Source organism: Dermacentor andersoni, chromosome 3 (assembly GCF_023375885.2).
Source record: "Dermacentor andersoni chromosome 3, qqDerAnde1_hic_scaffold, whole genome shotgun sequence".
Lineage (NCBI taxonomy): Eukaryota > Metazoa > Arthropoda > Arachnida > Ixodida > Ixodidae > Dermacentor > Dermacentor andersoni.
In genome coordinates this window covers 9,231,058-9,252,337 of record NC_092816.1, presented here as the reverse complement: position 1 = coordinate 9,252,337, position 21,280 = coordinate 9,231,058, and the positions used below count along the sequence as shown (strand labels likewise).

General features: G+C 47.0%; 1 protein-coding gene across 1 annotated transcript in view; it reads left to right on the top strand.

The window, feature by feature from the left end:
• LOC126520778 (echinoderm microtubule-associated protein-like CG42247) overlaps positions 1-21,280 on the top strand; it is a 265,801-nt gene that overhangs the window by 131,680 nt on the left and 112,841 nt on the right. Inside the window, exons 6-9 of the mRNA XM_055061096.1 lie at positions 7,082-7,481; positions 9,818-9,967; positions 11,232-11,301; positions 16,125-16,226. Coding sequence (XP_054917071.1) covers positions 7,082-7,481; positions 9,818-9,967; positions 11,232-11,301; positions 16,125-16,226 — 722 coding nt within the window. The remainder of the gene's footprint in view (positions 1-7,081; positions 7,482-9,817; positions 9,968-11,231; positions 11,302-16,124; positions 16,227-21,280) is intronic.

Here is a 21,280-nt window from a genome sequence, read left to right as displayed (position 1 = left end):
GCGAATGAATTAACGGTCTGCGTCTGTGCACAGCCTCCGAGCCCAACAAGCGCCATCCGTTGTGCCTGCTCTTTTATAGTTGACCGGAATGTTGATTTTTATGACGACAGGTTCTGCCACGCTGCATCGAGGACCACCATCTTCGGAGGCGGTGGCATCGAAAACGCGGATCTGTCACTCCCCATGAACAAACATTAACTATAGCCACATTTCTCGCAATACTCAATGCTACATTATACGCTTCCATACGGTATGCCCTGTTCGAGCACATAGAGTTAAATTAATATGGTGCACTGTGTCACGTGTCACTGATCTCGGGGGCGTGCGGATGTTAGGAGAGATGGGATCGGGAGACGCAGAGCAGCACAGCAAACAGATTTTAATTACCCCAACCTCAACAAAAAACTCCTGTCAACCAAAACACTATGAAGAAGTACCAGCACTTATGCTACCGACTTAATAGTCACTAAACACGTTCCAATTGCCGGCCACGTCAGTGCTTGGCGCTTTCTACTCGAAAGTCAGACAACCCTAGCCTGAGGCTGCTCACTAACAGAAAGGATCGTTCTCACAGACTTTTGACGTCGCACGTATTCTCCGAGTCCGATGCGTGTCGGACCTTCATCGTAGTCGGTGTTCTCGCAGACTCCGTAAACGTTGCTGCCCTCGTCTTGGCCTGTCAACTCGTCCGTCTGTGATACCGGTGTCCCGAACTCCGTCGGTGACGTGGCACTCCGGCCTCACTGGTTAGGCTTAACTCCGGGTTTCGCCGCTACTTCTTCAAGTGTCGAGGAGACGCCCCGAGGTCTATCGTACGTGCTGGTCTGCCTCTGAACGGGAATTCTTCCTGGAGTGCTTGGCACTGCCGGGAGAGGCTGCAGCAGGTCCAAGGAGCCTCGCTCGAATGTCGCCAAGGTCGACAGCCACACCCTGGATCGCCAGCGTGACGGACTTGACCGAACCTCCATGGCTCCCGTCAGAGCCACGTCGATAATGCCAGCTCGGCGCCGCTCCTCTTTCGATCACAGCTCGGGTCACGTGCCTCGAGGGCTCGTGCCGTTCGGACCGATACGTGCACATCGTCCCCTTCCTTTCTTTCTGCGCCGCATGCCTCTTACATATGACAGATTGAAAAATGGGGCCTCTAGAGTGTTCCTCATCGCCGTCGTATCACTAATGCTAAGATCGCGACGCCATCTGCAACGTGGAAATCAAAATACTCTCCTCGCTCAATGCCGTTTCTAGGCTTGGCATTGTTGAAACAAACAGCCAATATTAATAATAATCAAAGGCAAAAAATTGCTAACGCTTTGTCCTGAGAGTGAGGTGAGACGGCTGCTTTTTTCCATTTAGTTCTTGCTGTCCCGACGGAACACAAGTGAATTCGGATCCGAGCGGGCGATTTGGGCGCGGCCGTGTTGTTTCTCATATACCGCCCCGCTATTACGGCGGTGGCACCGCCGTCGTTCAACGCCGTTGTAGTCCACTGTGTAAGTCGCCCGTAAGCACACAGCGCTTTTTTCATATTTCATATTTATTACGGCGAAGCAGTTTATTTCTGGTATCTGGAAAAAAAAAATGTGTCCGCTATCGTGACAAAACAAATCATCATGTGGGCCGATCCTGGCGATAGTGCTGAAAGGGTTCAAGTTCAATAGCACATAACCCCTGTGGGCTCGGGGACCTGTACCGCGCCCTTGAACTACCCTTGTCGCACGTGGGACCCGAAGAGGTGCCAGGCACAAGGGTAAGAACAGATGTTTTGCAGCGGAGCTGCCTGTGGCTAAGATCTGAAAAATGATGTATCCGAGATGTTGACAAGAATGCGCCTGAGCGATGAACGCTGTTGCCCAAAGAGTAGTCTATGACATTTAGAAATGGTTTTAGGCGCAAAAAATAAGACATGCACAACAGAATAAAAGACACGGACGAGAGCTTGTCCGCGTCTTTTATTTTGTTGTGCATGTCTTATTTTTTGCGCCCAAAATCATTTCTAAAAGCCATGTACCAACTAGCCCGGCAGCAGGCGTTACTAAACTAGTCTTACCAAACCAAACTAAATGTGTGTCGAAGATTCAGTGTACAATTATATGTATAAAGTAAAAAAAATTAAATAAAAATTAAAAAGCAAAGAAATAAATAATAAAAATTTTAAAAATAAAAAGAATAAAAAGGAAAGAAGAAAGAAAAGACAAAACAAACAACGAACTTATGTATTTGTGCTTTTATTCAACCAATATAGCATAACCACCATATATAACTTAATACAGCTATTCAGGAATACAGCTTCACTGGTTTTCCATCCTCATATAGTGGACAGGCGCTGGATTTCCAGAAAACGTTAAAAAAATCGTAAAGAATTTTGCTCTGGAGGCTGACTAAAGGCCTTGATGCCCGACGGGAATCACTTCCCTTTAGTTCCCAATCCACTTCAGACAACACTCAATAATTCATTGCGGTGGACAGTCCGGAACCTCTCTCGGTAACGTATCGCGATAGTGTATCAGGTGTCACGCAGAGCTAAAGCTGTTTGCGAATGTGTCCGTACTGCACCACTCCTCAAAGAACCTGCGAGAGCCACGCATTAACGGGCGTGATGATCGGCTAAGATAAACTTGGAATAGGCTGCCGCCTCTAAACAGGTCTGCCTGCACGTTTTTCATCACTTGAACAATACCAATAAACAGTAATACACAGTACTTTAATGGAGCTGTTAGGGCAGCACATGACTTTCACATGAGAACCACCTCGAAATAAAAAAAAAATTATGGGGTTTAAACGTGCCAAAACCACTTTCTGATTATGAGGCACGCCGTAGTGGAGGACTCCGGAAATTTCGACCACCTGGGGTTCTTTAACGTGCACCTAAATCTAAGTACATGGGTGTTTTCGCATTTCGCCCCCATCTAAATGCGGGCGCCGCGGCCGCGATTCGATCCCGCGACCTCGTGCTCAGCAGCCCAACACCATAGCCACTGAGCAACCACGGCGGGTCACCTTGAAATACAGCGCGACGGGAAGGCCCGTGTTCATCTTCCTTTCAATAGGTGAAGCGCCAATAGTGACAACACACAAGAAGAAATATAGACAGGACAAGGCGCTACTTGCAACTGTTTATTGAAGTCGCAGGTGGCTGATTATATAGCCATGAGGAGAGGGGAACGAAAAAAGAGGGACACTGAATATGTGAATGCGCACGTGCGAGAACACTGAATATGTATATATGAAGGGAATCACGCTTAAACTAAATCTAAAACTTATCTAAAAAACATGCTTTCATTTGTGTATATATTCAGAGGCGGGGTACTGACACAGTTGTCCCCTCTTTTCTTAATCTCGTTGGCCTCCAACAATTCACGCGCAACACTTTTAAACATGATTGTCGCATCATGAAGCCTTGCTTGACATACTTGTTCGTTCTCATTGCAATGAGAATGAACAAGTATGCAATGAAGGCCTTGCAATGAAGCGGCAAGTTTGAACCATATCCATTTTTCAATAAAAGCTTATGTTCCCGCAGGCGTTCATTAATACATCGGCCAGTTTGGCCGATATACTCTTTTCCACACTTCAGTGGTATGTGGTATACGACCCCTTCTTCACACTTAACAAAAGGTTCGTATGTTTGATAGAACACCCTACTTTCTTAGAGTCATCCGGACCAATCAGGCGGCACAAAGTAGCAAGTTTTCGCGGCGCGGAAAAAACCACAGGAATTTTGTATTTCACGGCGACGTGTTTAAGATTATGCGCCACTTTATGAGAATATGGCATCACCACCGCTTTAGCTTTCTTTTCGACTGTTTGACCTTCTTCACTTCTTTTTCTTTCTTTTTTCAGCTTTTTCGATAACACCTCCGAAACTGCGCTTAAAACCAAGCAAGGAAAGCCAGCCTTCCTCAACTTCAAAATCTGGTCGTCAAAGCTTGCTTGTGCCTTATGACAGCACAATTTTTTCAGCGCGGATTCGTGGCATATAGTAGCAATTGCACGTTTAACAGTCTTGGAGTTTGTAGACTGATACGGCAACAATTCTTTGCGGGCACGGGGTCGGTACATCCAGCAGGAATCTTCGCCAGTAAGGGTTATGTCAAAATCTAAAAACTGCAAACTGTTATCCTTGGCTAGTTCAAAAGTAAAATCTAAGCCTTTTCTTTGCTGTTTAAAATCAGATAAAATGCCCTGCACAGTATACGAGTATGTCATGGGAGATCGTTCCGTCAGTAAAATAAAAAAATCGTCAACATACCTAGAAACCTTGAGCACCTTGTCTCCGTTAAACACCTTCGATAGCGCTCTGTCGATGCCCGCAAAGAAAATGTTGCAAAGTAGGGGAGCCACGCACGAGCCAATACAAATTCCTTTCTTTTGCACATAAAACTGGCCCTGAAAACACACAGCTGTTGAGCACGAATAAAACTCCAAGAGTGCTATGAAGTTATCCACAGAAATTCCTGCGGTATTCTGAAAGGATACCTGCCCGTTCATCTCAATGCAGCTCAGGACGGCAGCTAACAATTCTTTTTGCGGAATAGAATAAAAAAGATCAACAAAATCTATTGAAAACAAGCATCCTATCGATTGGGACTCACGTAAAAAGGCTATGATGTCAAGGCTATTCTTTACCATGAATGGGTCATCTATAACCAACGTGTTAAGCTGCTTTAGAAGGTAGCGGCTGACGTTGTTTTGCCAGGAACCTCTTTCACTCACAATACATCTGAACGGTATATGATATTTGTGCGTTTTTGCAGTAAAGAATACATTTAAACAGTTTTTCCTACATTTGTGGACGCTATTAGCGAGCTTCTGTAGTCCAAGGTCTTCACACAAAGATATGGCACGGCTCTTTTCCTTACTTGGCTTCAGTTTCGTTACCTTGAAATTCTTCTGGATGGCTTGTAGAGCCTTTTCATTAAACATGCCCGACGGCATGGCCACAAACCTTCATTCTTTGTCGGCCTGCAGGAGTCGAAGGTGATTGTCGTTGAAAAAATTCACGATACGTTTTGTGGGGGTTCTTGGACGAGTTCCTTTCTTAGACACCGTTCTGGTCAGGCTGTCAACTCCGTCCAGCAGACACCTTTCCTTGTCCTCTGGTGCGGCTTTGTTAGAAATCCTTCTATTCAAGAAAAGAAGCTCATGTCCCGGGATCCTGGGCTCGGAGCTGAACTTAGGGCTTTTCTTGAGGACGTCAACGATGTCTTCCGGGATGAAGGCTCCCCCGAGAACTTGCAGCGCTGTGCCGCTGGCTTCCTTGGTTTCGCCTCGTTTAGGAAGAATGGGTAGGGTCTTACGCCATAAAAATTCCGTATACTGAGCTGCAAGCTTCCTAAGGGACTGCAGCTTAGTACTTGCAATGTTCACTGTTGCGATGTTGTTCAATGTTGCAATGTTCACTGTTGCAATGTTCAATTTTCAATTGTTGGTGGTCAACGAGATTAAGAAAAGAGGGGACAACTGTGTCAGTACCCCGTCTCTGAATATATACACGAATGAAAGCATGTTTTTAGATAAGTTTTAGATTTAGATTAAGCGTGATTCCCTTCATATATATGTTCAGTGTTCTCGCACGTGCGCACTCACATAGTCAGTGTCCCTCTTTTTTCGTTCCCCTCTCCTCATGGATATATAATCAGCCACCTGTGACTTCAATAAACAGTTGCAAGTAGCGCCTTGTCCTGTCTGTATTCCTTCTTGTGTGCCGTCCCTATTGGCGCTTCACCTATTGAAAGCTATGCACCAGCTAGCCCCACAACGTGTTTTACTGCAATACTTTTCGTCTTCCTTTCTGTTGTGCCGTCCCGTTGCGCTGTACTTCGACGTGGTTCTCATAGCAATACACAGGTGGCAGTAAAGCGAGATAAGCGATTGGCATTATCACACTATTTACGATGTCCGCCGGTGCGAATAATGCGTCGGCGAGAAAAATATTCTCCCTATCGCTAACCTCACCTCCATGTTTCTTTAAGAGCCACTATAAAGTGGGACATGTAAGTGCCAGTTTGACTTGATTCGTGATAGAGCTTTCCTGCATGAATAAAGCGGCGGCGATATATAAAACACATTTATACATACTATATTGCACTGTGGGCTATTACCATGAACGCTGCCTGCATGTGTACTAGGTGGCGACTAATAGCGTCAAAGAGACATAGGTAAACACTTTAGCGACGCTATATACTGCGCAATATTTGCATGGTGTGGCTTACGTACGCCATCCATCAAATAAGTCGTGAGCACATTTGTAAACGGCTGTCAATAAAGGAGCCGTCACTTATGCTATACTATATAGGGATACGCGTATTCTATCGAAATTATGCAATAATGGATGAAGCAAGAAACTCTGGTGACTCCTGTGATTGAAATATTCGCATGCTGAAATATTCCACATCAAGTCATTTAATTGTTATTATTCATGAACGTTTTTTGTTTGTGCTGTTTCGGCCATGTCGTGCTCTTGTATACGTTTCTTTGTTGCATGCGGCTGTGAAACTACGTGGGGATGGGGGTCCAGCCGAGCTGTATCACTTTTTAGTCCTCGTACCGGAGACAGTGGTCTTGCGTGAACGAAACTGAAAACTGATTATACAATTTGTGCCTACAGCACATTTTCGAGAAATATGGGCGAACTGTGGCGCCACTGTTCGTCTTTTGCTGCAGTCGCCTTCTGGCGCGTTGATCATAATTGTTAATGATTACCAACAATACGCCCAGATTTCAGTTTTACCTACTACACAGGGAAAGCCGAATTTCAATTTGCCAAGTCTGGATATTCGGCATTGTGACAATGAAGCGGTAACGACAATGATGAAGCGTCTAGTTTACGGCGTGTCCCGCCAGCCCTTGTAATCATAGTGTATGAGCCGGCACCAGATAAGCACACTATTTGGGGACCGTCGGTGCAAGCAGGAAAAGTTGGAAAGGCGCGTTTAATGTGGTATTACAGCCCTACATGCACGTTTCTTCCAAAAAGCGGTTTTATCGAAAACCAGAGATTTCGAAGATGGCACCACCCTTGAACAAACTTTGTCCTACAAGTGCTAGCGGACAAAATTGTTTTCTTCTTGTTTTTTTGTAGGTGACATTTCGCTTCCGGACGGGGGAGAAGCCGTTCGGGACGCACCGTTTCCAGAGCTTGACGGACACGTCGAGGAAAGTGCCGGCCAAGAGGAAGTGAGCGGGGAGGAATGGGAAGAAGCGGCGGCGGCTGAGGACTCAGCGATGGTGGCTGACGACACTGCCACGGCGGTAAACGACGCCGAGCGGGCCACGGCTCCGCGAGCCGGTCACAGCCCCAACGGCCAGCAAGGCAGTCCCGTGCACATGGAGCAGGCCGAGCTGGGCTCGCAAGCAGCCAGCGGCAGCACGGCCACTGCGTCGACCAACTGGTCCTCTCCCATGTCCACCGAGACGTCGTCCACGTCCAGCCACAAGACGCCCACCAGAAGGTTGGAGAGGAGGCCCGAAATATGCTGGGCGTATCCTGCCTGTCCCAGGTTGACAGCCTGGTGGAGCGCTCATAGTTTTCTATCGCTCGGCATTCGCGCGTTGCATAATCGCGAGTGGCACTTTTCTACAGCTGCTGCTGTCCGCGCCACGGTCGGCAACTGCGCCACGTGGCAGCAGCTTTGACGAGCAGCATTCCTTTGTACGGACGCTAATACTCAACTGCGTCATTATAGACTGATGAAACAGGCTCTCGTGACTCTATGTGCATTTATTTTGCCAGATGAAGATCCACATTTAAAAAAGAGCAAGAGATAAAACGAGACAAGGAAGACCAGGCAGGACGAGTGCTGCCCGGTCTTTCCTGAACAATTTTTCAAATGCCGTTTTTCGCCATGAAGCAGTGGAAACAAGCTCGGGCCCAGACCCTTTTAAAGGTTACGATCGATTAGTAACATAGCAAATGAAGGCACGGTCGAAGTTTCTCTGCCCACCGCAGTGGCTCAATGGCCACGTGGTTCTGCTGAACTAAGCAAGAGTTCGCAGGTTTGACACCCGGCGTCGACAGCCGCATTCCGGCGGGGGGGCGGAATGCAGAAAACGCTCCTTGCACTTAATTTAGGTGTAAGTTGAACACCAGGTGGTCAAAATTAATCCATGGCTCTCTGCTACGGCGTCTCTCATAACCCACCGGGCAGTTTTGAGGACGGTTAGCTCCCTAACTTGATATTGAAGTCTCCCTTCTTGAATTTCGCGGTTAGAATCGCGGCGTCCATCCGTCAATGTAATTTCGTGAAATTCAAACAAGGCAAACGATTCGCAGACTTGATATCATCAACAGTAGGAGAACAGGAGACGCCTCAGGCCAGAATGCTTCGGCAAGGTAGAGTGTCTTCTTAAGGACATGAACTGCTTACCTTGGCAGCGTGTATGTATTGTACGTATATATACACACCCGGTGTGTGATCTGTAGCTCACTAGCCCACAGGGGCGAATAGCATAAGCGGGTACAAATGAGTAAAGTGAAGGCAAGGTAACTTCCAGAAGGAAGGGTTATAGTTATGATAATGAGGAGGTTGGGCTGCATGTTCTTAGAAGTGGGGGACTGTAGCAAAAGAAAAAAAATCTTGTAGAACCCATCTCACGATGGCTGCACGTGGACGTTAATGGATTATCATTCAAGCAATGTAACGACGCACTGTGTTGTCATCGCTAAATGTATCACGTGTGAGCCGTATACTGCAGCTGGGCTCCTGTCACGAGCTTTCTATGCTGATGCTGATGTTTATTGGCATCCACTTTGAAAATGAGCGGTGACACACTGTAACCTGGCCTGCTTGATCTAATCAGGTTTTACCACATCTTTAGCAGTCTCCAATTTTGCCTATCTCTCCTTGATCTTTTCTCTCTTCATTAAAACATATATATTTATGTTGTACGGTTACCCGTGCCTGTAACGACTGTGGTTCGTTCAATCTCTTTCCTGCTTTTCTTCCACCAATACTCTAAACATCTCTTGCTTATCTCGACTGCTGACCAGCCAATACTTGTATCGACTTGGAATCCCAACGCTTCTGGAGGTGGACGTTTCCTACGGGTCTGGCCGGGTGAATATGTTACCATGCCATTACGATCTGCCGAATGGTTGCCGTACTATAGCTGCAGCAGACACATCATGCCTCATTCTGCTGCGATTATTAGCTGCGGCATGCTTTTGTCCTCAGGCAGCCAGCTCGCGCCTCCAATAGCAACGCCCTGCCGTCTGTGCTATCCTACAGATTTTCTCTCCTGATTTGTTTCTTGTCGCATTTGTAAATATCGTAGCATTGCCATTTGTTGGGCGTGTTGGTAAATTGAAAGCATATTTAGCGCCAGCAAACAAGGACGTAAGGGAGACGACAACACAATGCGCAAATATCCATGGTGTTTTTTGTTTCCATTGCTTGCTCCCAATACATTGTCTCTGTTTCTCTCACTTGATTTCTGATGGCTATTTGTCTGTTTGTCTATTTAGTTGTAATATTTACGCTTCCAATTACCCGATGCTTGGTTGCCAATTTCCTTAACCTATTTCTTAATTCTATGTCCACGCTTTTCAGGTATAGCCATTTGTGCCATTTAGCTGTCCGTTTCTTTTAATTCATGTTCCCGAGTCTTTCTTCAAAACAAATTTTTCTCTGTGCTTCTATGACTTTACAAGAAGCCCAAGCCATGTCACTCTGCTCTGCATCCTTCGTGATCGTTATTCTTGATTATCATTTGTGATTGAGTCTCACGTTATTCCCTCTAAACACTTGAAACACCACCTGACTCCCGCGAACTTCTTCTGCTGGTGAAGCCAGAACGATCCTTGACGCGTCTATGGCAGCCACGGCTACCAAGGTAACGGCCCATTCAGCAACCTGCACGTGGTCCGCTCAGGCGAGATCCTCTACAATGTGGCGGCGCTGGCTGTCCTCTTCAACCGGTCCAAGCACCAGCAGCGCTTCTACATGGGACACTCGATGGACATCGACTGGTACCAGTCCGCAATACTTACTCAAAAGCACCGCGCAGAATCGAAAGCACAGAAAGTGTAGCCATGTATCGCGGCTAACTATAGCGCTGTAAACTGACGGGGCAAAGGACAATTAATTCTGACACGTATGCGAGAAATAAAGTCTGTCCTACGTACTTAGTTCTTTGTACTGGGAATCGCGATGAATTATGGCGCATGGATCCAACATAGAACTAGCCCAGCTAATCGAAAATGTGGTTGGACTAAATTTACTTGTACTAATTTTAAAGGGCAGGCAAAGCCATACTCCAAGCGCAAAAAAAACATTCAACGGCACAACGCGATAGGGCATGGCTACGAAACTAACTCCATCCTATCACGCTTTTATGATAAGACCTCTACGAGCGGCGCATGTTACGAAGAAACATCCATCTTGCGATTCACGAAAAGTTGTCGCCTCACCCGAGATCAAAACAAAGTAGCGTAGCAATCATGTTGTGTTTGACTTGGCTGGAGGATATTGAAAAGTTGCAGTGTAAGCAAACATGCCTCCCGCTTAGTATTTGCGATGCGTTCAGCAGGCTTTCATCTTATGTATACATTCACATTTCAATGAAGAATTTTCTGTAACTATATATGCTTTCGGCACTCTACTTCATGATTACAGCCATTGCACAGATCACTTAATGCTTTGTATTAGCAGTTAAAAATAGCAGAAGGAACCGGAGTTTGCGCAGTTTATTCGTGTATTTCTTTTTTTTTCTTTCCCGCCTTCTACACATGGACCAATCCGCCAGTAGTTCAACGGTACGGGCGAGCGTATCATGTCTTATTTTTCGACTAACCAACAAGGCCCGTAACAGAGATTGCGTAACGTGATCCATCAGGTAGACTGACCGAATAATTAGGAGATTGCTCTCGGAATCACAGGGATGAGTCTCCTAGACCTTTCTCCCACTAAATTGTCTTACACGTACACGTCCATTCACTGCTTCCGATAACTTTACTTCATATGTACAGCTGCAATACACGTTTTCGGTAAAGGGACAAGGCATGGCACCAGCTTTAAAGATACCTGCAATGGCTTTGTATACGCCAAAGGGCAGAATGTTGGGCGAGTTGGTGCAGTAACATATTCTTGGATTGTAGTGACACACGCAGACCAGAAGGCGAGCGCCTTGTAAACGCCAGCACTGCTTTCCATCATTGTCACGTAATTTATTTTAGCACAGCAGTGGTTGTACAAAACTTACGTAAATGCTATTTTTTTCTTATGTTTTTCTAGCATTGCGTACAATTACAACGAAGACGTCGCAGCCACGGGACAGAGCGCCGGTTTCAACCACGCACCTCCTGTAAGATTTGATTTTATCTGGTTTATCTGGTATCTCCATTAAGCGCATTGAATCTTTGTAAGCGCTTGACACCCATAAGGAGCGTTATCTGCTTAAAAACGTCGCAGACGGCATCCTAGGCCTCAGACACATCTTCCCACATGGAGAGTTTCAAACGACAGAAAGCTGAGCTAGTTTGTAAGGATTCATAATGCAAAAAAGGGGGTAAGGCGTGCAGACACAGACGCAAAAGAAAAGAAGTGGACAACACGAACACATCGTTCGTGTTGTCCACTTCTTTCTTTTTTTTTTTAGTGTCCGTGTCTGCAAGCCTTACTGCTTCTTTGCATTATGAAAGTTTCAAAAATGCGTTTGCGCTTCATGTCTTGCGCATTTGTTCGTTTTGTCCTCGTGTCTGGCGAGTGCTTCCCGAACCACAAGATGAAATGAGTGAATACAAGATAAAGGGTCCTGAAAAAACTCTGTCGGGGCCCTTTGACTCAAAGTAGACCTCTGGCGATGTGCCCGAAACCAACGGCAACACCTGCACTTCAAACTTAGGGTTCTGCATAATAATCCATTGCCACTTGAGGCGATACTCAGACTATGGCAAGAAGTTAGTGGCCTTTAAAGAACAGCTTTCAGTGAAGAGAAATACTTTTTTATAAGCACGGACATGTGTACAAAATAATCAGGGTAATTTTTTGCAACTGCTCGCCTTCGCTGTGGAAGTTTCGTCTTCTTTTTCTTGTTTGCCTTGGCGTTGGCGCATGCTAAATTGCCTTTTTAATCATTATTTATTTATTCATCGTGAAAGCACAATTATATTTTTGTATATAGTGAAGCTGAGTAGCCGGAAGCGCACTGCTTCCAACTTACACCCTATTCGACCCAACCCATCCACTCACAAAAGCGGTCTGGATTCCACCTGTCGCCTTTTCGAACTCTGTCGTTTCTATAGGCACAAGTGCGTAGCGCATGAAGTGAGAACAGGAAAATCAAGATGTTAAGTATTGTTCATTGTGTATGTTCTTACATTTTTATTTCGATCGGTGGCGAAAGTATCGCGTTAATAAATAAATAAATAAATAAATAAATAAATAAATAAATAAATAAATAAGTAAGTAAATAAATAAATAAACATTTCATAGCAACAATGTAGGGTGAAAGAGAATTCACTGACGATTACGATACTGCCTAATGAGAAATTCGATCGCAGATCTATACATATTTTCATTTCGCGATATATTGGTTGGCGCGGACAACCTGCCTCGTGCTGCCCATTGCAAATGGAGTGAAGCGTGGCGCGACTGCTTTGCTAATCGGGAGATTGCGAGAGGCAGTGCGCGGGTGACGCATGAGCGCCATGCAGAGCAGCCGCCGCGAGACACACCTTCGTTCACACAGCGCGTTATTACCATATATGGAAGCGTGCGACGGGCTCGCCGCATGCCATCGGTGAACAGACGACGGCGCGCTACTCTGGCGCCATCTCGTAGCGTATTTCCAATTGCTAGTAGGTACAGCGGGGCGTGGCACTTGCGGAGACGACGGACGTTTGCGCGCATGCGCCAGTAAGAGCGGATGTGAGAGAGGAAATGTGGGGAGTTTTAATCCTTGGAAATACGACTCTGCCTAAGTACTACGGTGGAATTTCTCGGCGCGCGTTGTATGCGCTTGTCCCTAGGCGTGCCGGCAGAAGTCGCGGGGCGCGGTAGTGCTGAATTTAGCATCGCAAGTTGGCGGTTCGACGCAATTATATTTATTCGATCATGTTTTTACTAATGAAAACAACGTGTCACTATTTCGCATTGTTGGCTGCGCCTCCAGGACACCAAAGCGGCAACGGGGACACCAAAGCTAGAAGCCGGACTGGTGCGTGCCAGACTGGTGCGGACTGGTGCGTGACACGTGCCAGGGGTCTATAAGATCGGCTGCCTGCTATCGCGGACAGACAATTTTTTATGCGAACACCCCCTGGCACGCTTCGGCCTCAGCGGCCCCAACCGACGGGCCGCCCTGCTTCCAGCTTTGATCCCCCCGCTACCACTTGGGTGCCCCAGAGATCCTGCGCCGCCTGCTTTAATATAACCTCAGGTACTCTCCTGAGGCCTCCGTTTTCCGGTTACATGTGCCCTCCTGGTGCAGTGCTTGTAAAAAATCCGATCTATCGTCGTGACGAAAAAAGCGACCCGCGACTTATACAACACCGGTCAGAACATTGTCCCTTCAGACACAGCGATCACCAAGCGGCGTCCGCGCCCACTGCCTCACCGCGCGGGCAGCCAGCGGCGGAGCACATAAACCAACTCGATCGCCCTCCGCAATGCCGGCATGTCTAGGGGACAAACGAATACAACGCGCTCTAAGAAACCTCCTCCGTAGTGCTTAGGCTGAGTCATATATTAAAGGTGCAAAAGCCCCCAAATTTTCTCTCTCACGCCCGCTCTTACTCGCGCCTACGCAGAAACGCCGAGCGCCGTCAAAAGCACCACGTCCCGCTGTACCTCCTAGCAATTGTAAAAACGCCATCTCGTAGCGACCGGTCATCGCTTTGCCGGCACTACGCTTTTCTTCTCACGATTTGGCCACACACTCCTCCCCCGCCTTCCCACTCATGATTCCACTGCACCCTCTTCCTCCGCTTTCTTCCTCGCACTCTCTTCGCTATCGTGGTCTTTCATCCCCCGCTGCCAGTGCTCCGCGTTCGCTCTTCCATCCTTCGCTATGCTCGGTTACGCCGAGGGAGCATGCCGAGAGACAACGCCAACGCAAAACGCAGGAACGTGTAGGAACGTGTGCCTAAGAGCTGCGCTTTAAAAGGGGAGTGGAGAAAGCCACTTTGTTATTCGCAAGAGAAAGCCTCGGCCTCCCAAGCAACTATGACACTCTAGTACAACTCAACATACATAAGCAAAACTCAATGTATGCGCGTTCACGTAAATGATGTGTGCGACAAGGGTAAGCTGTGCATGTGTTTGTACAGTTTTAGCTGATAAAGGGGCCCTGCAACGTATTTCAGAAAGTTGTGGAATGCATTCAGTATATAAGGATATTCCCTCGCGCATGCTGGCCAGGATAGGGACAAACAAATTAATTATCGCGTTGTGGAGCTTCGCATGCGGCGCGTCGATGGTGCAGCAAAGGATGTGCATATTTACTGCTACGAACGCACAAACGACGACACGGGCGGCTACTGCCAACTAGTTTTCTTAGCTAAGAAGCGCAGGAATGTGTGTGCTGAACGCGTGAGCAAGATAAAACTTCCAGCGTAGCGACAACTATGGGACCCGCTCGGGTCCTCACCAAACGCACTTCGATATTGGTAGTTGTATTGCAGGTACACAGGTTTAGTTTCGTTTAGTAAAGCGTTACATAAGTAGAGCGGGGGGAGAGTCATCTTTGTGTCGTACCTCTCGCCTATGATTGCAAAATTAGCAATAAAGGGTGAAATTTGACTATGTATATCTCGGAGCACGAACGCTTTAGATATGTCAAATAAAAAGTAGTCCTCCTGTAATACTTTCGTATTGGAACTCCTACTATAAACATAGACCATAACAGCGAAATAAAACCGTTAATTATGCATTTACTGACTCTATGTGCTCATTAGCGAAGAAGGGCGTCCACCGTGAGATTGAGCCGCCTGTGCATGAGTCACCACAGCCGTGGTCTAGCTGTAGAACGCCCGCTTCGGCTGGGGGAAATTGTGGGTTCGAATCCCACCGCCGCCGGGCACTCACTGGTCCAAATGTGCACTAGTGTACCACGGCTTCCTTCAGGGGTGATATGCTTGGGAAAGGAGCCTGCGCCTTAAATTCCCACCGAAACCCTCGTGAAGCACGCACACAAATAAAGTGAGGTTTGGGCCGTTCCCATGGCGGCCATGTTCCATGTGCCGCGCCAGATGCACTGACTGATGAGGGCACGCCTTCGGATCGGAGACAAAGATTCCTTTCCAAGCGTTGAGGTCCCATAGTGGCCGAGTACCAGGCCAGGAGCGCGCTTGTACCTATCTTACTGGTAGGTACATGGCGGCAGCACTTGCCGCCCACAGCCGCGGCGAATGCACTTCAACAGGGCCGTCTGTGGTTGGAAAACTAGGCGACCAGAGGCAACTCGTAAACCTCTATTGAGCCCCGTATTCGAAATGTGAACCCCCACGAGAGCCGAGCACCAGGCCAAGGAAAATACCCATCAGAAAATACTGGTGGGTTTCCGGCGGAACCGGTATTTGAGCTCGGTATCTCCCGCGTACGAGGTGGTTGCTCTGCCGATAGGCCATCGCTGTGGTGGCCATGATCCACCTGTGCGAAGCGTGTGAACCACCTGTGCAAGCAGCATTTACGCAGCTCAGGATATCCTTTTCATTTAAATTACTGATATGTTAGACTTCAGCACCCGTATGCAGGGCTATTGGATGCTCCGTGCTATGGTGGAAATTAGTAGTACTTGGCTCTGCCGTTCGCGACAGCATCGCCTCGCATCTAGTGTGGTTTTATAATGTAGGGCCTCTTTTAAGGTTTAACAGTTGCGTACTCCTGAACACTCCTATGTATACTCTACAGGTTTCGTTCCTGTAATATTATACGCATCACTTCTTGGTTTTACTAATACAAAGCACGGCGGCAACTCAGCTTTAACTGCTGTGGGTAAGAGGCAGCAGCAGATTCAGCAGGCAAGGGTGGCTACACTTTCCCATGCCATTGTTGTACAGCGCTTCTTTACAGAAAGAAATTGAGAGTATCCACAATTCAAGCCAGTGAGAAGCCGAGCACTTGACGCCTGCCAAGTTGGCCTACTTGCGATGCGTTTTTGCTAGCAGTTGTCTTTACCTTTTGCAGGCACACATCCGTGTCTGGAAGACCGACACTCTTGAGACGCTGGCGGTGCTTGGGGCGGGAATCATAAATGTGGGGCTCTCCTGTCTTGGATTTTCATACCAGGTGAGATATTCGCTTCATGATGATTGTGCTGAGTCGACCTTGCCTTCCAAGCTTTTTTGTTTCGGAATGGATATTGTTGGATCATACGTGCATGACCAAGGTATTGTATTCTAGGTAGGGGTGTGGAAATATTGAAATTTTCGAATACGAATCGAATACAAATAAGGCAGAAAACTGTCTTCGAATATCGAATATCGAATATCGAATATGCATGTAGTATTAAAAGGTTCAAAAACGAGGTAACAATGGCGTTATTACTTAAAAAAATAATATTGCCTTTTACAAGGCTGCTGCAAGTTAAAGAGACGCTCATTACACGTAATGAACTCAGGTAATGTCAGGTAATGCCCTTATTATAGATTATCATGAAGGAAAATTAACTGCTGAAGATGTTCAGAAAATAAGTGCTCTCTATGCAATGTGATAACATCTCCAGCTGTAGAAAATACTGTTTCACTAGGAATGCAGGTCAGATGGATGGCCAAGTATTTCTAGACTAGTGTACTTAAAAGCGAGTACTTGAAGGGACCAATGGACTGCGGCCCCTTACAAGGATCCTTGCCCCTTCCCACAAGAGGCTTTTCTGCATAGTCTGTAACTTCCCTCTCACGGGCAGATGCCAGGTGTGTTTTCTCCTTGTTGATCACTAGATCGTCAAAAGCGCTTCATGCACTGGATGCCACCTGTGGATTCGACGCTGGCATGGCCGTGTCCTCACCGAGGTGGTTAAAGAAAAACTGCTGGAGCAGAAACGATGCCCCGTAGGTGAAGCAGCACAGGAGGAGCACGATAAAAGTATAAATAAACAATAAGGAATGGTGAAGAGGAGCTTTTAGCCGTGTCAATCAACCTACGTGGTTAAGCGTGGCTTGATTTACCAGACAGATACGTACCTACCTGTATCTCTGTATTACTGGTTTTAGTACGAAATCTGAATATCCTGGCATATTGTATTGGGAAGAGCGTCATCAATATCGAGAATAATATTTATTTTCGTGAGAAAGGACCAGCTTTTATTTTCTAATTAGATTAGCATTACAATAACAGAGCCATATCACTTAATGTGTAAGCGGAGATCACCCGACAAGGCTCTATTTCAGGTGAAGGAGGGGCAAGCATTGGCTTCACCTTTTCTTGTAAGAAGCTACGGGAGCTTCCAATCCAGCAGTTTTTCTTTAACCTTCTTGGTCCCCACTGGGTTCCACGTCAGCTGTCCGGAGCTCCCTTGTCAGAAGGTCTTTCATCCAGATCATTTGACGAGATGCCTGATGAACTGTGGCTTTAAAGCGAGGATTAAGAAACATGGCCAGGCTGGCCACTTCGTCAAAGTCGGACTGCACAAAGCGAGTATTGATACATTTTGCGAGATTTTTAGCAAACACTGAGCTGCCTTTGCAAACATCGAGGCGATGCAGGAGTCCAAAAATAATTGGAATTTGCCATGACAATGAGGGGTAGTTTTTAGCACTTAAAACCACAATTGCTCCATATAAGGGCTTCAATGCCTCCACAAACTCCACTGCACCTCTCCACTCTGCAGAGTTAAAGGTCTCTATGCTCGTGTGCGAAGTGGTGAGCTCAATTGTTATGGACTCTTTGAGTTCAAGGAGCCTTGAAAGCATGAGGTACTGACTGTTCCATCTTGTGTCAACATCCTGCACAACATGGAGTACGTATTTGTTCAGCTGCCTCTGCAGATCGTTCAGTATTTTCGGTGCACTAAGGCTGTGCTTGTAGTGTCCTACAATCGCTTTCGCCTTCTTGCAGAGTCTGTTGATTGTCCCAGCACACGACATCGCATCGCTGATCACTAGCTGCACAGTTTGCGCAAAACAGGCTCACTGGAGCCGTGGCAGTCTCCTGGCAGCCGCTGGGATATTGTGGCCGTTGTCCGTCCCCATGTACTTCACGCAGTCCTTTAACATATCCCAGTTGGTGCATAGCTATTCCAATGGGGCAACTATGTTCACAGCCGTGTGACTATCCGGCACATGCCACGTGCTCAAAGTGAACTTTTTTATCTCGAACTTCATCGTAAGAAAATGACACGTGAGTCCTATAAAGCCCTCGTTGGCACGCGACGTCCAATTATCACTCGTAAAAGCGAAAGTGCTTGTTCCGTGTTCAAGTGCTTTCCGCAGACCACGTCGTTTCTTTGCTCTTGTCTCGTCGTACAGGCGCGGGACGAGCACACGTGACAATATTGTTCGAGATGGCCGGCTGTAGCACGGTACAGCTGCTTTCACGAGTGCTTTGAACCCTCGGTTTTCAACAAAGCTGTAAGGGAGAAGATCTAAGGCGACCATTTCTGCCACTTTCTGGTGAAGTGCGTTTCTTTTCTTCTGGGAGAATGGCTGCTATCTCTGCAGAAGTACATCATCCAGTGTCGGTTGATTCTTCAAGGGTGCGTTTGTGGTGGCGTCTTTTTTGTACACTTTCATCAAGAAAGGGTGCTGGTTCATGTGAAATTAAGGAGTTGTGGTTCCCATCGGCGTTTGAAGAACACGTTCGCACGACTTTCACCGAGCTGCCGACTGCGAGAGTCTTGTGTAGTACCACGAAAGAAGACTTATGCCGACTTTCTTTTCTTCCTTGCTCAGTGGCTTGTCAACCGCAGTTGATGCCATTCTTAGAGAACACGCTTGAGGGAGGGCTGTATCGCACTGAGATAGTTACAAATAGCGCAGCGGCGAAGTTATCGTGGTTTGCGTTTGCCTCACAGAGCAGCAGCACGTAGCAAAGAGCCGACGAAGCGGGAACACAAGGTGGCAGTTGTCAATGGCGATGAAATGTTCTCCTCGGACATATACCTTGTTCTTTTTCATTTTCAAACATTTAAAAATAGTCCAGGTAACATTCTCAAACTCATACTTACAGAGCCCGAAAGTACATCATATATCGTTATGAAAGAGCCACAGAATAAACCTTAAAAAGAAACCGAAACTGATCATGTCTCATGGACGACACCAGATATACTGAAACAGGACAGTATTAGTACGGACAGTATTAAGACAGAATTTAGTAAAATCTGAGTGACTGTGCCTCGCTCGAAGAAATTGTCCGTAACTCGTAATTCCATGAACATTAAAGCCTTCGAAAATGCTCAGCCATCTCCAGCTGCACAGCCTGCTCATCAGTGGTAACACTAGGCGAATGTGAACCATGTTATCAGGGTGCCGAACCGAACAAATCACTGATTATGTTCGGGTTGGCATTCAGCAAGCTCCGCTTTCGTTCTGTTTCAGCTTCGGTACGGAGAAATAAAAATTTATAACGGTTCGCGAACGCATTCGCCTTCATCCTCAACCCTCAACCAGTTGGCGAACCGGTTCGATACAGTCAACTTAATATTTGCGCTATATGGCGACATGCTGCACAGTGCTATCTATCGACTTGTTCGCATGGAAAGTTTTGACAGAACTAGAAGAAACAGGCTCCATGGAACACGGGAGAAAGAAAATACTCTTTATACATGACTATGAACGAAGTTTAACGTTGTGCAGCTGCAACAGCCATGCACATAAAGACGATCGTCATAGACAGTGTCAGCGCAAGAGTGTGCGGCACTCTTGCAATGAATTGCATGCAACAAAAGTACATTTCCCGTGCCGTTTAGAGCTGTTAACCGCGTACTGAGAAGATGACGGCATCGTTTAGCAACCGCAGTGTTATTGTTACAAGGAGTCGTGCTGATGAACTGGTTTGCTTTCTTATTATTGCGATAGAAATTATGCGGACATTCGAGGCGCATTTGCGCCTTCATCGTCAGCGTTGGCATTGGTGTGATGTTCCGTAAAAGTCCAATTGCGATAATATCGCAGCCACGTGCCGTATACTGTATTTCGAGCGAAAATTTGCGTGGGTGAGCAGTGAAGCGTGGTGGCTTGATGCAGCGGCGTGTCCTCGCCCTCGTAAGGGACGAAGGCGGGGAGGAATCGCGCCGCCTTCTCACGAGCGCAAGGGCGGGGGAAGGGGCAGGTTAGTGGGCATCTCTTCTTATGCTACAGCTGCGGCAGCGGCGCACGTCCTATCTTGGAGGCAATATGCGCTGAGTTCGAAGGCTAGCTGATCGGAGATAGCTGATAGCTTCGTGTGCACTATGTTCTCGCGTGCGTCTAGTTCGTGTTGAAACGAGAGGCAGCGCGAAGGTGAATTCATCCGCTCTTCATCGCGCCAGCTTTCTGACAGCGAGTGTCGGCGGTAATCGAGTCATATGTGTTCGTGTTTTCCGATGCGCGCATCACAAAGTGCTTGTGAATTAATTTAGCGAGCAAATTTTGCAACTATTTATGCAGCTGAGAAATCTACTAAGCTTACTTCCTATATCTGTCTAATGATTTGCTATCGCGATCAATGTTTCACCGGTCTGGCAAAACTGCGACTTTCTTGCGTTCTCGACGACATAGCCGTTTTAGTTCTCCATGTTTTCTGGCGTGTGCGTTTTACAGTAGTAGTAGCGAGCTAACCTGAATTGCAAGCTTCAGCAGAAACGGTGATTCTTCGGTGCCCCTCGAACAGCGTTTTCGCGGATGAACGCCACTGCCATGGCCGTGTTCGAAAGTGCGAGTGTCTCTGCCTAGGCCGCGGTATATTTACCAGCACACACCTACGGGTATCGTCTATCCGAATTCTGGCACATAACGCAACTCGTGAGTCGTAAGGATCTGCGCCTAGGGTGCGTCAACTGCAAAAGCAATTATTTCGAAGAATCACTCATCTTATGTGTACCCGTTTGCACCCTATATGCATCAACCGTTTTGTTCCGAACAGGTAACCGTTATAACTTTTTTCGGTCCAGGTTCAGTTCCGGTTCAGGCTCGTTCGAAAATATCAGTTCGGGTTCGGTTCCGGCTATAATTCCGGGTAGGGTATGGTTTTCTGTTCGAGTTCGGTCGGACTGCTGCCTGTAAAAGAACATAAGAAAAATATGAGGACAACAGTCAACGGACCAAAATTTTTGGCATATACGCAGCGTTTAGAATACAACACGGCCTGTCTGTAGTAATTGGCTTCAGGTTGCGGGCATCGAGTGGTGAGATATAAGTATTTTATTT